The 17,466-nt window shown below is 33.8% G+C and overlaps 1 protein-coding gene across 1 annotated transcript; it reads left to right on the forward strand.

Annotated features, from left to right (window-relative positions):
- Positions 1 to 8,928: 8,928 nt before the first annotated feature.
- AREG (amphiregulin) lies at positions 8,929 to 17,134 on the forward strand. Its single transcript, XM_049790293.1, has 5 exons — positions 8,929 to 8,989; positions 10,173 to 10,415; positions 13,631 to 13,832; positions 14,812 to 14,967; positions 17,041 to 17,134. Exons 1-5 carry the CDS (start codon positions 8,929 to 8,931, stop codon positions 17,132 to 17,134), a joined length of 756 nt encoding a protein of 251 aa, XP_049646250.1.
- The last annotated feature ends 332 nt before the right edge of the window (positions 17,135 to 17,466 follow it).

Below are 17,466 nucleotides of genomic sequence, written 5' to 3' on the forward strand. Positions count from 1 at the left end.
TCATAAAGGACCAAGTCCACAGTACCACTGACTGATTTCTTAGACTTTGACTTAGTCTAGTTATGTTACTAGCAACAAAGAGGTCACAGAATATTTGCTATTTTAAGGATGTGACAACTTATTTTTGTTAAGAATTAGATTTATTTTATTTTAACTTTTTTTGACTAATAGCAGCCTAGTTAGTTAGTAGAGCTCTGTCAGTAGCTGGTGATTGCCTCATTATAGGATATAGGATTTAAAAATGCTTTTCCTTTTGCTTGGAACACTAGCATTTTTTCACTGCACACTCTTCCACAATAAACTTATATGCATCACCATAACTAGTTTACTTTCATTAATTAGTTTACCTCATTCTTTCAATATGTCATTTTTTTAGAAAGCTTTGGGTGAATCTTACAAATCTATTTTTCTATCCTATGTAATATCAGATGTCATGTAATGTCAGTTATCACAACATTGTTCATCTCTACTTTTATCATTATTTTTTCACTGTGAACTGCTTAAAAGCATCATCTTATTGCTTTATTAATCCCTGGGGTCTATCTGATATGCCAGGCATATAATAGTATAATATATAATAATTAATAATAGAATAGAATAAATATAATAATGTATAATAGATCAGACATAATAGATTATTTCAGGCTCAGAATGTATCATGGCCATTCTTGAAAAGTTAAACTTACCTTCAAAGGTACATTATTTATATGAACAAAGACTGAGATAAAAATTCAAATGCAGCTAAAATATTACTGTGAAAGATTTGTATTTCACTTTGGTCACAATAAAAATTTAGATGCATAAGAATTATGACAACAGATATTCTGAAATTCTGCTTTTATTCATCCTGGCAAACTATAGAAAAATATATATCTAATTAGAAAGTGTCTATGGCACTAAAACAACTAAGATGAATATAGCATTTTCCAACAATGATAAGAAAACGATCAGAAAAAAAGATGAATTCTTGAAATAATGGAAGACATTTCTGTAAACATATTCAGGTATATAAAAAAAACAATTTAGCCTTCCTAACTTCCCTTCTGTTTGGCACACTTTTCAATTTTATTAAAAACAATGCTATCCATAAATCTTTGGTATTATGGTATCTTCAATGTTTTGGTTTATCAAACAGTTAATTCTCATTAACTCGTTTATTTTAAACACTGATATGTGGAAAATAGACAACGCCAACAGAACCACTATGCTAATCATTATGTGTAATAGTGCTTAAATGCTGAACCTTATATCAAAGAGACTTAGGCTTTGATTTCAACTCCATGAATTACTTACCTCCATGTTGGTTTTAAATCCTGGATGTACTCATCTGTTCTATTGGTCTGATAACATTACTTATAAGCTTTCACAAAGTTCAAATGAAGTAAGATCTATATATAGTATTTACTATATATAGTGCTTCTATATATAGTTTTATATAGCATAAAGCATCAATAAATGTTATCTAAATTATATGATAACAGTTGCAACCTAAAGGTGCTTATTCTTATTGAAAAGCTTCTTACTGTAAGGGAAATGAAAACCTAAACTAATAGTTTTAGGTTTAATAAATTCTGAGTATTTTGAGTACAAGAAATAAAGTTAATTAATTTCTTAACTAAGAACCTGTATGTATGATAAATATTATTTACTGTGAACATACAATATAAAATAAAGTTGTTAGGAATTAAAGATAATGAAGTAATGCAGAGCCCATTCTTGCTTCTATTTTCACAAAATTTCTGTTGTTTTATTTTTTTCTTATTCTGCTTAGCATTTAAATTTTTCTTTCACTAATATTTAGGTAGGTAATAGTTATTTACCTGAATAACTACAAAATTAATCACAAAATATTTGTAGAAATGTTTTGTTTAAAAAAATTTTGTCCTAGTGTTATTTTGGCAACTGTGGAGATAATGATAGTAACAGGTTATTCTATTATTTCATTAACTTCACTGTTTTTCATGCACTGTTATTTCACTCACTTGAATCAACACTGAATCCTTATTCAGAATTAAGCATTGTTAGTAGTGAGAAAGAAAAAAACAACTCTAACCCAGAAGCTGGTTTAATACTATTATTTCTTGTCTTGTTTTTTTTCTCCTAATAAACATAAGCAATCTCAAAAATATCAAATAAATCACTAGTGTAGAGAAAATAATACTGTCCGAAGACATAATGTGTTGAAATATTATCATATCTTGATTATTAGGGTGATTTCTGATTCTTTTAACTTTCATCTTTAACCTGTTTTCTCCTACAAAAATTTTTGATTAAGGTACCCATTATAAGAATATTGTGTTGAGTGAGTACAGTCAGCAGAGAAAGACAGATGCAGAGTGATCTTTCTCATATGTTTGATATAAAGAAACATAGTAAGGGGATGAACACTGTCAACAGAACCAAGAGTTGGCCTATAGAAAGTTTACTTTCATACTTTACCAAAGGAGTGAGGCTAGGGGTTGTGGTGGTTGAGAAAGGATCTTGGGACAACAATAAAAAATTCTGACAATCTGGTGGTGTGTATGTTGTTGGGACATTTTATGCACAAAACTTTATTATTAACAGTATTATAACTCACGATGACACAATAAATATTGGGGTGGGGTGTGCGCAGAGAGATATCTATCAAAGAACTATTTAGAGTAAAACTTTCTTATTTCAATTCCTCAAATCTCCTAATATAAGTCCAAATTCTCTCTTTACATACATTCTTACACTTTATACTATTTCTTACCAAGATTTCCATGCTTCTATACTCCTTTTCTACAACTTTTCCCACTTAGATTGACAAAGGAATAGTATAATGAATACAATAAAGTCAAATAGTGTCATCCCTCCCTAGCCTAAATGCTAATATTACTTGGAGAGGCAGACCAGCCCACTTCTGGGAGGGGTCTATGGAAGGTAACAAAGGAGTTGTCTGAGGGGTGAAGGATTGAGAAAAGAAGTTTGGGGAGAAAGGACTGTTGAGTTAGAGATGATAGAAACAGGGCGGCTGACGAGCCTGCTTAAAAGGTTAGATTAAGGCCACACATGATGGCTATGGCTTGTAATAAAACCTTGTCTTTTGAAACTTCATGATTGCCTATGGATCATTTCCCTGCCGCTACACTGAACCTTCAGACCTGCTGGCTGGAAGGGGCTGCTGGCGCCTGGCCTAGGCTAGCTGAGAAAGGCCTCACCCTTCATCTATTTTCATCCATCACCATCCAGGACTCTATAATTAATATTTAATTCTACAGAATAGTAGCAAATCATTTAGTTTAGGGTTCAACTGAATATTGGAATCTGATGATAATTAGTATAGGGATGCTGTGGCAGCTCCAGAGAGGGACTTGTGTTGTTTCTTTTTCATCATTCTGACACAGCGTTTCAGATTCCCGGTTGGTTCATCCAATGTGATTCCTGGAGATATAGCAAATGACATATTTTATGTAACTAGAGACTCCCTTAAAAAGTCTTCCAAAAAGTTATATATATCTTTACCATTTATATTCACCAGGTTTCATTAACAGAACTTAATCCTGTTGCCTCTATAATTAAGAAGCCTTCAAGGAAAGTGAGGAAAATGCCTTAATATAAGTGATGCACTTTCAGTCTAAACCTATCAGAATTCTGTAAAGATATGAGACTGGTTATTGAGTAGAGTGCCAGCACTCTACTCTGGTAAAAAAAAAAAAGCACTGATATTATTATTAGTATTGAAAATACCAGCTTTTTTATTTTGATGTCTACTGAGTTCCAGTATAAAAGAAAATTTATTAACTGTAAATTCATAGAAGAACATCCTGATTCTACAGGAAGCTATATGAGGTTAGTAGGAAAATATTTCACAGCTTAATTAAATGAAGCAATATTCTTACAAAGTTCAAATATTTAAAAAATAATACAATCGTCAGACAATGTCATATCTCTGGAGTAAATAGTGAGAGCTATTTGAAATAAAAGTCTCACTATAGTTGCCTTTGTCATTCCAAACAAGTTTTGAATACTTACAATCTTATCATTCATTGGAAGGAGTTTCTCAAGTTATGAAACCATTTGTAACACTTTTTAATTATTTATTGTCATCCAAAAATATTCATTGAAAAATTTTTATTGAACTCTCTAAGACTTAATCCATAAGTTCTAAGTTAATACTAACGTAAATGCCTACATATTTGAAATAGTTTGGGTATGTTCCAAATGTTTTACATGCATTAAAATATTTAACTCTCATAAGAATTTAAGATAGAGGTACTTTATTATCATAGTTTTTATTTTTTAGAAATTAAAAAACGAATCATGAAAACTTTAATCAACTTATTCTGGGTGGTCAGGGTAGAGTTTTACTTAGATCCAAGTTACAACAGTTAATGTTGCAGCCATAACTACTTCACTTTGCTCTCCATGCATTTGTATTTTTTCATATTTATAAAACAATCCTTGGTACTATTCTCCTCACATAATTTCAGTAAACATACTCAGAAAGGATTTTAAATCTTCAGCACTTTCTTGGTGGTTTAATATGTCCCTGTTAAATACAGACAGCACAAAATTGGTCAATACAACAAATTAATAGCTCTTTACTTATGCTATGAAAATGTTTCTATTATAAATAAGAAACAAAAACCTCTTCTTGGGAAAGTAGAATAAACTTGATAATCTGACCAAGTTTTATTAAAACTTGAATACTTAAGAAGACACACAAATTTAAAACAGAAACACACCAACTATGTATGACTCATTAACAAAATCATGTGATTCTCAGATATATATGTCTTATTTAATTTTTTCAAGAAAGCAAATAGAAGAGCTTAGCAACTCTGAAAAACTAATTATCATCCAAACATTTGAGTAGAAGGACTTGAGTAATAAAGCCAAATTAAATACAATAAAATAAGAAAAGTAGTATCCCACTAAAAGCTAAGTACATAGAAATTAATTTTAAAAACTTTAAAAAATCAGGCATGTAATTATTAAATAACTAGAATTGTTAGTCCACAGAAAACTGTTATTTGAATGTGACAACTTCTACCACCTAAAGCTTATGAGTATAGTTTGTAATGTCAATTTCTTGGGAACAAAATAATAGTTCACATTTCATTTATTCACCTAATTATTATTGGAATTTGTTTATTATTTTTCAAATTTTCAACAAAACCTCCATATCATGTAGACCTACTAATGTCTTTGAATGTGAAAATTTACTTCCCTATAAATGCTTTCCCAAGTATATTATTAGTTATTATTTAATACTTATTAATTAATTAATGGTAATATTAAACTTTTCTGAAGTTGTTTTAAAACTTCATGGACCAGAATCCTGAAAAAACATACTAAAATGTATATAAAAATGAACTATACATTTTTTAGATTATTCTATTCAAGTAATCTTGATTAAGAGCAAACTAAATTCTTGTTTAATTGTGCTGAGGAATATTTGAGAAATGATTAGAGAAATAAATTTTTTCTTCCATAGTGCCCCAAAACCTACATTTTTAAGATCCAATTTAGGGTTTACAGAAGTTCAGTACCCTTAATTCTTTCTGTCCATGCCTATCTTTATTTCTTTTTCAGTGAAATTTCTGCTTAGTGGAATCTGCCCTGTTTCATTAAACTGTCTACTGTTTCCAGAGAAACTAAACTGCTCAAATGTAGGGTCATCATATATTATTTGCATCAGAACCTTTCATGATTTAATTTTATTTTATTTTATCTCCATTTAAAGCTTTTATTTTATCTCCATTTAAAGCCCCTTTTTATATTTTATTTATTTTCCAGCACTTCTCATCACTTAACATTATTGTATTTAATATTTTCTTGGTTATTAATTGTTTTTTGTTCTATTATAAACACAAGTTCTTTGTTGTTGTTGTTTGTTTTTTGGAGGACCATATGCGATGCCAGGGCATCGAACCATGGTCTGTCCTAGGCTAGCTCGGACAAGACACCTTACTGCTTGCGCCACTGCTCTGGCCCCAGAACTACAAGTTCTTTTTTTGGGGGGGGGAAGGGAGGCTTTTGGGTCACACCTGGCAGCACTCAGAGGTTACTTCTGGCTCTATGTTCAGAAATCACTCCTGGCTGGCTCAGTGAACCATATGGGATGCTGATATTCGAACCACCATCCTTCTGCATGCAAGGCAAATGCCCTACCTCCATGCTATTTCTCTGGCCCTTCCTAATACATTTTAAAATTCTAAATATTGGTGCCATAGAGAGTTTGGAGATGGGAAAATCCATTTATTATCAGCTCATTTTTTAAAATGCAGAGACATGTGCTTTTATGCCTTTTGTTTTGTTTTGTTTTTGGGTCCTACCCTTCAGCGCTCAGGGGTTCCTCCTGGCTCTACACTCAGAAATTATCCCTAGCAGGCACAGGGGACCATATAGGATGCCGGGATTCGAACCACCATCTTTCTGCATGCAAGGCAAACTCCTTACCTCTATGCTGTCTCTCCGACCCCAGAACACAAGTTCTTAAAAGCAAAGACGTTATAGCTTATTCAGGGTAAAAAGTTGCAGAAACTTCAAATTCTTAATTTTTTTCCTTTTTTCTTTTTCCTTTTCCTCTCATTTTAACAGAAAGAAAGTAAAGAATATAGTACTTATCTGACGTTTATTATCTTCTCATGCACATATTCTGGAATGCCATGAATCATGGAGAGCTGCATTGTGATGCAATTGTGAGGCCAACCCATGTTACCTTATGGTGCACTATAAAAGGTTCAAAATAGATAGCCAGTCTAATGTAATATAGATACAAAGTCCATGCTTTGGAAATACTAAAGGCATTTCTTTCACTTATTCTGTAACTAGCTCTTTTGTAAGTCACTTAATTACTCAATGTAATTAATCATAATGATTATAATGTTAAAATTAATAGTTTATTGTATGTGAAGCATATGCTAGTATCTGTGTTACTTCTTTATATATACGATGTCATTTGAGCTTCTTAATGGCAAGCAAATTATTAATTACTATTTTACAGCAGAAAAGCTGAGTCTTTCAAACCAATAAAGAATATGGTAAAATTTGTATATATTCAGCCCTAGCTATTTTATGATACTGTTATTCCTTGCCAATAAAAATTATCCTCTAAATTTCTAATTAAAATTAATTTTCTATGTAAAAGGTCCATTTTTCCATCAAAATGTAAGTGAAATATGTCTGATAATCGTGTATAGGATATGAATTCATCTTAATAAGAAGAAATAAGTAATTTAGAAGAATGGGACTAAGACAAAGTAATAAAAGGAGTATGTTAATTTTAAAATTGCTTTTTTCAAAAATAGAAAAGACCCAGGCAGATTTACTAGTGAATTGTTTTAAATCTTTTAAGATATATGTGTTTATATAGATAAATATATATGTATGTATATATTTATTTCTGCTCTCAACAAATATTGAATTGGAGAGAAGGCCCAATTCATAATTGTTTATCTCATCTGTCCAAATCTCTGGCATTATTTAGTCTACTCACTAAGACATGCCACTAAAAAGTCTACCAGAATTATGACAGACAAATGTAATCCACCTTCCTAAAAAGTAGTTTACTGGAGCAATCAGTGAAGAAATAGGCATCTTCAGGACAAGGAAACAGAACCATGCTTTGCTTTGTTTCTCATGTTCAACTCAAGTAAACTCTGATCATTAAGTTGCCTTTACATCAAATCAAGCAGTTCCTTCCTCCATTTCATCTACTCTCCAAGATGAAATGTCCTAGTTAGTTGTAAATATGGTCTCCAAGTTCATTTTTTGTTTATCCTGGCACAGGTTTGGGCATTACAATCATCCTCTCTTTGTAAAACCAGTAGAAATTATTCCCTTAGGTAAAATCTTATTCTCTCCAAAGATTTCTACAATGATCAATTTGAATTTCTTGATTAGAAAGGAGAGGGACAGATTCCTTTCTTTCTGTGTCTTGCTTGGGACCATCCCCAGCCATGCCAGGTTACTCCTGGCTCTGAGCTCAGAAATTTCTCTTGTCGTGGGGAGTTTAATGGGGTGGAGGGACCTTTTAAGATCTGGGAGCTAACTCAAGTAGGCCTGCAAAGCAAGTGCCCTACCTGCAGTACTCTTAGTCCAGAAAGGGACGAATCCTTATCATTGGAAGTAATGGCTTCTATCTTGATTCGCTGCTTCAAAATAAGGAGCAGCATCCTTTTCCAATAAGATCTTTGTATCATTGTAGGTCAAGTTAGACCCCCACCCACCATCAAAAAGTGTAAAATTTAAGTGTCAAGTTCCAACCCCACACTCCGAAAAAAAAAGGCTAATTTGGGTGACAAAGAAATGGGGGAGGAAGGTGACAGGAAATGCTGCTGGAAAGAGAGGGAAAAGGTCCTTGTTTGAGTTATTGGCCAGGGCTGGGGATGTCTAGTCATTTCAAGAATTTCTGTTCAAGAATTTCCGGGATGTCAGCCCATCACTGTTAAGTCATTCTAAGAACTGCGTTGACATCTTCATAAAGGACCTTTTCACTCATCAATGTCTTCCTGACAGTAAAATCAATGAGACACCTCGCAAAAATAATTTCCCCAGCCAATCCCAAACCCTCCACTCCAGTCGTTCTGCTTGGAGCAAAGGGGTTTAGTTATTCCCTTCCTCCCAGGAACTCCCCGGGCTCTTGGAGGTGTGGCTCGGTCCGTCAGTCCTTGTGTGGTTTGGGGGTAGTCACCCCGGGGCGCCCAACCCACGGCCGTGGCCTGACGTCACACACCCGGCCTATAAAGGTGGCAGGTGCGCACCGCGCCTCCGGAATGTTCCCACACCTTGCGCCCGCGCCCGAGTCGGAACTCCTAGGGATCCGCTGACGAGCTCCGGGCGCCGCCAGGTCCAGCGCCCTAGGCGGGCCGGGCAGGTCCCTCGGGGTCCTCCCTGCTCCTCCAGCAGCTCCCCGAAGAGTTGCCCCACCGCCCGCGTCGCCGCCGCTCCGAGGGACCAATGCGAGCCCTGCAATCGCCGCTGGCGCCCGTGGTGCTGTCGCTTCTGCTCTTCTGCCCAGGTGAGGACTTGCCGGCTGCTTTTCTCCCCGGCGGTGGTTAGCGACGCGCTCACTCTCTCCTCTTTCTCTTGCCTCCAGATGTTTTTGGCTGCGGCGCTTAGAATTAACCCCCCCCCCCTAGAGCGCCCCCATCTCGTTCCTATTCGAGGTGATCTCCTGGACCCGCTCTCTGAGGTTCCTCCCTAGAAGGAAAAAAAGAAAAAAGAAAAAACAGCTGCCAGATGTGCTCAGAAAGTTCCCAGGCAGCAAGAAAGCGCAGCAAAGAATACCTTTTCTTTGGCTTATTTCCAGATGAAGTAGCTCCTAGTGATTCTGAGCCCAATCCATTATTTTCCAAGACCCAGAAACCCAAGAGGGAGGTGGCCGGCTTTCGGTCCCTCTCAAAGAAGATAGGGCTCAGGAACTCAGCCTCCTGCATAAATTCTCCTTCACCTGGGCGTGGTGATTTTATCTTGAACTTCCTTCGAGGACTTGAGGATGTCTCAGGGAAAAAGCCTTAAAAGCACCCCTCAACGCTACTTTACTGAGCCCTAAAAATGATAGAACCTATTCTCCATCTCCTGGGTGTGGTGATTTTATCTTAAACTTCCTTCGAGGACTTAAGGGTGTCTCAGGAAAAACGCCTTAAAAGCACCCCCCTCAATGCTACTTTACTGAGCCCTAAAAATGATAGAACCTAGACTTGAAATCATACCTACCAGACAATTCTTCTTTTGCTGAGAACAATAACATTTGAAAACATAGCATTTTAATTTAAATGGTAGCACAGCTTTAGAAGAGCTAGTGTTTGCAAATCCAGAAGCTGTCTATTAAAAGGGTACAAATAAGTTCTAGCAAATACGTTTACATTTGGCAGGTGAAATGAGGGTGATCTTTAAGTCTCTCCCATCTATGTGACGTTAGATTAAGTTGTCCTTGTGGCGGTATTTTCAGCTTTGAAAACTATCAAGGATTCTGTGGAAAAGAAAACCTTGATGAAAGAAGCTCTGTAATTGGAACAGCTGAGTTTGCTTGTCGGCAAAATGTGAAGCTGCTTTCATGAGTGACTCAATCACAAACAATAGCACATGTGCAATAACTACTTTGATATCAGAAGACAAACATTTCTCCCGAATGCTGCTGAGTGGTGAGAAAGACACCTTGCTTTACTTCCTCTTTTCACCCCTTGTTTTCTCTTCCATAGCTCAAGCTGCTGGATTGGAGGTCAATGACACCTCTGAGAAAGGAGAATCATTTTCTGGGGTCCACAGTGCTGATGGATTTGAGGTGACCTCCAGAGGTCAGATGGCCTCAGGAAGCAAGATTTCCACTGTCAGTGAAATGTCGTCTGGTAGTGAACTGTCCTCAGGGAATGACTATGACTACTCAGAAGAGGATGATAACGAACCTCGAATATCTAGCTATATTCTAGATGAGTCAGTCAGAGGTGAGTAGTGGATAAGGTAAACAGTAGCCTGTGTGTGTGTGTGTGTGTGTGTGTGTGTGTGTGTGTGTGAAACTGCTTCAAGAGAATAGACTCTCAGATTTCTCATGGCTTCCTTTGTGTGTGGCTGCTGCATACCTGCTGGATGAGCTGCCTTCCAGGATGTGGGCACCAAATTTCTACCGTACTAACAAATCATCTTCCCTATTAAATTTAATCTATTCAGAAACTCTATGAAATAGAAATTATTCGCAGTTTTTCAAATGTGAAAATGAAAAACTCAGGAATGATTAAGTATTCTACCCCTGTTTACATAGATAGCAAGCACATGGACCACAAGGCAACTCCATTCAGCTTGATTCTAGACACTGCTCTTTTCTATGATGCCAATGACCCATTCTGGGAAACTAAATCAACTTGGTGTCTGGGCATATTTATTGACTCTTCATATAGTACATAAAATAATACATAAAACAACTCCCCTGTTATATTTAATTAAATAACTGCATTTTAGCACAAGTAAGGGACCCTATGAATTAATGGGAAAGTAGTTATTTTCAAAACTTAGTTTTTGAAACTAAGCATTGGGTGATAATAATGTATTTCAGTAATAGAGCATTTGCCTTGAAAGTATGAGGCACTAGATATTATCCTCAGGTCAGCAATAAATAAGTAACAAAATACCACTGTTGAAAAACAAGATATATTAGAAAACCAGTAATGATGATGAAAATAATCATGATAATGATTATAAAAAAGAATATTCTGGGAATAATAAAGACAAATATACAGTGATATATACATCTTATGGACAGAACAAACCCAAATCCCATAAGCCAGTTAACTAATAGTGACTAATAGCTTTCTTTTGCTAATTTATAATTTTTTTCAAAGGAACAAAAAGTATTTTATCATTTACAATTGCTGTTTGAGAGTGAAAACAGATCATGAGTAACTATTTTTTTTTGTAGAAATCCCTAGTGTTAAACAATTCTGCTTAAGTGAAATTGTTTGCCCTATGAGGTCAGATGTTTTGCAGTGTCAAGCATTAAAGACATGTATTTAAAGAAAGTTGAGTAAAAAATATTTGATTTGCAAATGGGTTAAGAGACCCATTATCTAGTATTTTACTGATAACTCATAGTGTTTAACTATTGCTTTTTGATTTATTAAATGAGGTCTTATTTACTTTAGGCAGAATTTTCCAAACTTTATTGATTGATTCTTTTTTAAAAAATTATTTATTCTTTTATTAAATTACTGTTTAAAAAATTTTATACTGGAGTATAAGTCATAAAATGGATACCACCCTTAACTAGTGCAATCTTCCCACCATCAATGTCTCCCATTTCCCTCCCCCACCCCAATACCATGCTCATCTCTCAGATAGGCATTCTACCTCTCTCCCTGACTTTCATTGTCATGATAGTTGTCATTGATGAGTTTAGAAGCATCAGTGGTAGATGGCTGTGTTACTTTTGTCTCCTAATTTTTGCTTTAACCTCTCTGGATTCCAGAACTGCCCACTGGAGAGCAGAAGGTTCTATAGTGATTGTAACTTGGTTAAGAGGTAGATAGGTAAAGTTCCAATGAACCTTCCACTTTCCTCCCTTGATTCTGAATGTGTTCTTTAATACAAGATGTGGAAGTGATTCATTTCTGATTAAATAAATCTACTTAATTTTAGAAAGATGAAACTACACTATAAAGGTGTCTAGAAACTACAAATTAAGACGTCAAAGGATCCAATGATATAGTGGTACTTTTAGTGGTGAAAATGGTTAGCGTTCAAAATGGCTAAAATGAAATAAAATAAAACATTTATAGAATTTTGAAAAGTTATCCAGTCTTTGAAGTTCCTGTCTACAGCAGCACTATCACATGATGACTTTTATGTTGTCTAAAATTTTTATCTAATAAGGAGCCATGATATTTATTTAAATGTTTTTATGAGGGGACTTATTTTTTCTGTGGTGCTTTCTTATAGTATTCATTTGTATTTACTATAGTATTATATTTGATATTCTTAGTATGCTTTCTAATACTTACTATTTAATAGGTATCATAGGATCATTATGACTAATGTTTTTATAATAGTATGATATTTTCACTTTCACTTAATTCTGCTAAATTATTGCTCAGATAAACCTGAAAACTTTTCCATCTATGTTAGTATAACTATACTGTGTACATATATATTAACATATTAACAAATGGGTCCAGAGAGATACTACAGGTGAAGTGTCTGTCTTGCAGGTGTCTGACACTGGTGCTGCATATGGTTCTCTAAGCATTGCTAGAAGTGACCCCTTTGCACTGCTGGGTGGGTCTGGAGCATCCCAAAATCTATTGAACAAATATTTCTGTGGACCTTAAGTAAATGAGTCCCTGAAACTTCAAATACAAATATGTTTAAATTCCTATAGTTTTAATATATATTCACCACATATAAGCTCCCTTGAAGACATCAATAAATTATTGATAAGCAGCTGGAAAAATTAGTTAATACTAATGCACAGTTTTATGTATGCTCAAGTACTACCTGCTAATCTATAACTATGATAAGTAAACAGATCAAAATGAGTAAGTACAAAGTTAATTACAAAAAAAAATCAAAAATATATATCTAAGTCTACTGTAATCAATGGAATTGAAAACAAAAATCATAACATGGTATATATGGAGAGAATTATATCTAACTTTGCCTTTTATGTCCAATTGCTCAAAATAAGAAAATGGTATTAGAAATCCAAGAAATGTATAAAATATTTAATATAGCTTGGTTGTCAAAAGTTTGCAACTATTATAAGTATGCATTTTAAGCTAATAAAATAACAAAGAAGTTCATACTTTTTTAAAATACCACATAATACAAATATTAACTTTTCTCAAATATTGCATTTGTCCCCACGAGATTTTTTAGATTGATAGGGGTAGCCGGGCAATGAGGCTACCAGATTGTACGCAGGGAGTCCTGGAGCCACTCTCTATTGAGCCTGTGGTTCAATTTCAAGACCTCTAGTATAACAATTGTCAGTGCTAAGATCCTCTAGAGATGTGATGCTCTGGGAATCATGTGGTGTAGATATTGGACGTGATTGGGTATAAGTAAAGGTGTACCCACATTCCTATCTGTATCCCTGCTCTTTAAATAATTGTTTCACATCACAAAAATATTTAAGATGAAGTGATTGTTGTCCTAAAATGCTTTTTAACAGTGGAACAGGTAATTAAGCCAAAGAAAAACAAAACAGAAGAAGAAAAAACGTCAGATAAACCCAAAAGAAAGAAAAAAGGAAGAAAAAATGGAAAACAGAGGCAAAATAGAAAGAAAAAAAATCCATGTAATGCTGAATTCCAAAATTTCTGTATTCATGGAGAATGCAAATATATCAAACACCTTGATGCAGTATCATGCAAGTAAGTTTTAAATTATATTGAATTCTGTTTTTCTGACATCATGTCTGAAACTCCTAGATCAAAAAACCCTTAGTATAAATAAAAAATTGGCAAATAATTTTTTCTTAAAGAACCATGTAGCAAGTGTCTTAGGGTTAAAATATTAGGGTTATTTTTATGCTTTTATATAAGCAATTCAAATATAAGTATTTATAAATGTAAAACTCTGTTATTTACTTTCATATTGAAAAATACAAATCAACATGGTAAATACCCAGTTTTGACACACAGGTCATTGCAGATCTCTGATATATAAAGCATAATTTTAAAATATGTGCTTTATAAAAACCTCTTTTAAGCAAAGTACTTAACTATTATAATATTTCTTTCCTCAAAGCCACATATCAAATGATAGCAAAATGTAGTTACTGCATGGCATAATTAAAATAATCAATTTCTCATAAAAGGTGAATGCAGAATAAAAAGATGTGGTGTTAGGGTTTTTTTTTAACATAATACTGAAAATAGCTTCTTGATATCCTTCATCTGAGAGATCTTTGACCTAAATACAATATAGGTATTATGGATTTGAAGGAAACAGTTATATGGACAAATGATTTATTAAGCAATGATCTGTAATCAAAATCAGGATTTCAAACACTGAAGGTATATACTCTATCACTAAGCCATCCTGCTTCCAACAGGAAGAAACAAGGGGCTGGAACAGTGGCACAGTGGTAGAGCATTTGCCTTGCACACTGCTGACCTAAGATGGACCTTGGTTTGATCGCCTGGTGTCCCATGTGGTCCTCCAAGCCAGGAGTGATTTCTGAGCGCATAGCCAGGAGTAAACCCTGAGTGTCACAGGGTGTGAACCCAAAAACAAAACAAAACAAAACAAAAATTTTAGAACAAGTGGCTATTTATGACTTAGAAAATGAGTCTAAAATCAATGAGATCCTTTCAGTATTTATAATTTGAAAATTTGGATTTTTTACAGTTGTCATCAGGATTACTTTGGTGAACGATGTGGGGAAAAATCCATGAAAACTCAGAGCATGGTTGACAATGATTTTTCAAAAATTGCATTAGCAGCAATTGCTGCCTTTATTGTTGCCTTGAGCGTCACAGCTATTGCTGTTATTGTTACAATACTGTAAGTATGTATAATTTTAACATTCTCTATGAAACAGTTCAATATTTTTCATTAGTTCTATCATAATATATTATAAATCAAATACATACAAATACATAGTATTTTGATAAATTATTCATTTGGGATATAGAATCTTTGGTTCATATCTTTATACTTTATTGACAAAGATCACAGAATATAGTAGAACTTTTTTTCTTTTGAAAGCAATATTTAAAGTTGGGGTTTTTGGTTTTTTTCCAGAAAAATCTAGAATTTTTTTAACTTAAAATTAGTGCTTTTGCTTCATGTTGTATTTCTGCATTTGGTTAAGAGCAAATTTTAATATAGGTATTAGATAAGCTTCACAGAAAGGCTTAGTTTATTGTAGACTACTTTGAATTATAAATTTCTCAAAGTTTCAATTTAGGGTCATGTAAAATTCTATCTTCTGTTTCTATTTGAGGAACAAAAAATTCAGTTATAAAGTTCACAGCATGAATATATTTAAGGTTCTTATAGTTTGTTATATTTGTTAAAAGTAATGTGAGGACTCAAGTATTAAAAAAAATTCTCTATTCGAATGATATAAGCAATAAGATAATTTTGTTGCTATGTGACTCCAGTAGAATCTTGTCTGTAGTCTCTGTATTCACAATAACACATCTGAAGGTTAGCATATACTTCATAACCAATGAATGTAGCTGTTCCAGGTAGTGGGTATGTCAAAATGACATTGTCTGTCAAACAGAAGTCAGTGAATTAAGGAAGTTGGGGGAGGACCTGAATGGTTCTATAATGACTCATTTGCTGCTAGAGCTTGGGAAAAGCAATGGACTCATTATTCTAATTTTAGGTCTTGGTAAATGACTTTAACAACTGGATTGTGTATATGATCTACTACTCTTGCCATTCAGGAAACAAGAGGTTATCTTCTGCCATTGTTAACTATTACTTTAAACAGAGATCATATAATGATAAAATGACACATAAAAACTTTATGATGCACATAAAATTTGATGTGTGACTTAAATTTGTTTTACATACTCTAGAAATTACTTTTATCTGCTAGTACTTCAGGTTAGTTAGGGGGATATGCTTAGCAAAAAATCATTCAAACAAACCCCTAGTATGTGCTTTAGAGGGACCGCAGAAAATGTGAGTTTAAGATTCTTTGAACTGCTTACTAAATTGCAATTGTTCTGGTGGAAATATTAAATGATACTTTGGAAATATATGAACAATTTTAGTGAGTCTTTAGTAACTCTTAAAACTAAGCAGATCTCATTGTCTTTTCCTCCCATAATCATTTTGTATTTGAATGACTAAAAAAACACTAGTTTGGGCTACAAATGCTATATTTTTATAATCATATCACAAGTTCTTAAAACTATATATTGTTTCCTTGATAAGTTAACATATCACTAGAAAATGGCAGCATTGTTCTACAACATCAAGAAAAATTTAAGCAATTGAACTTTTAAGAACTAGCAAAAGAACAAACATAATTAACACATTTTAGAAATAATAAAATTCAGCTTGTTTTATAAGCTTATTTAATCTTTCTGGGAAGGTGACAGTTGGATCACACTTGAAAATATTTCTAGCTTTTTGTTCATGAAGAAACCCTGGTTGTGCCCTGGGGTCATTTATAGTGCATAGAACCAAACAGGGGTCAATTGCATGCAAGGCAAACACCTTACACCCTCTACTAACTCCCTAGTCTTGAGAGTTTTGATTGGTTTTTCACTTAAATTGTGTAAGCATAAATTCCTTTGAGTTAAAAAATACTGCTCACAATTTTAAATGGAAACTAGGATTTTTGGGTGGAAAATGTATGTGGGTATGTTTATGCCTCTGAAAACTTGCATCTCATGGAATATCTTTAAATGTCAGTCTTCTGAAAATACGTTTATGTAAAATAAACACAAACATCTTCTTAATTAGAATTTTCAGAGTATTTTATAGCTGATTTTATGGTTTGTTACATGGTATAGTGCCTTGGTCTCTTAAGAATTGGAATTCTCTGTAATCTTAAAAATCCTCATCAACATTTAGATGAATAGAATAATAGTAGAACTATCTTTTTTTCTGAAGGCTTCGTAAAAGATACTTCAGGGAATATGAAGGAGAAGCTGAGGAGAGGAAGAAACTTCGGCAAGAAAATGGAAATACAAACATCATAGCATAAGTGAGGATAATATTACAGGTTTGAGTTTTTAAAATATTCTTCTTTCAAAGCAATTCCAGTATTAAGGTGTTATTCTTTAAGTATAAAATAAAGTTTACAATATTGGAAGTGGATAATGGGCTTGCATTTTAGGAAATATTAAGAAAAGGAATAGAAAAATAGATTTCATTTTTAAAAATCTTAATGTTTTCTAGATAGGAAAATGTATAAAATATATATTTAAATACTAAGTGAAATAAACAGTCATAATCTGGGAATCAATTATGAAAAATAGATATTTTCAATGAAAGCTAGAAGGAGTTCGGTGGAATGTATTTAGGGACTATCATCAG

Source organism: Suncus etruscus, chromosome 16 (genome assembly GCF_024139225.1).
Source record: "Suncus etruscus isolate mSunEtr1 chromosome 16, mSunEtr1.pri.cur, whole genome shotgun sequence".
Taxonomy (NCBI): domain Eukaryota; kingdom Metazoa; phylum Chordata; class Mammalia; order Eulipotyphla; family Soricidae; genus Suncus; species Suncus etruscus.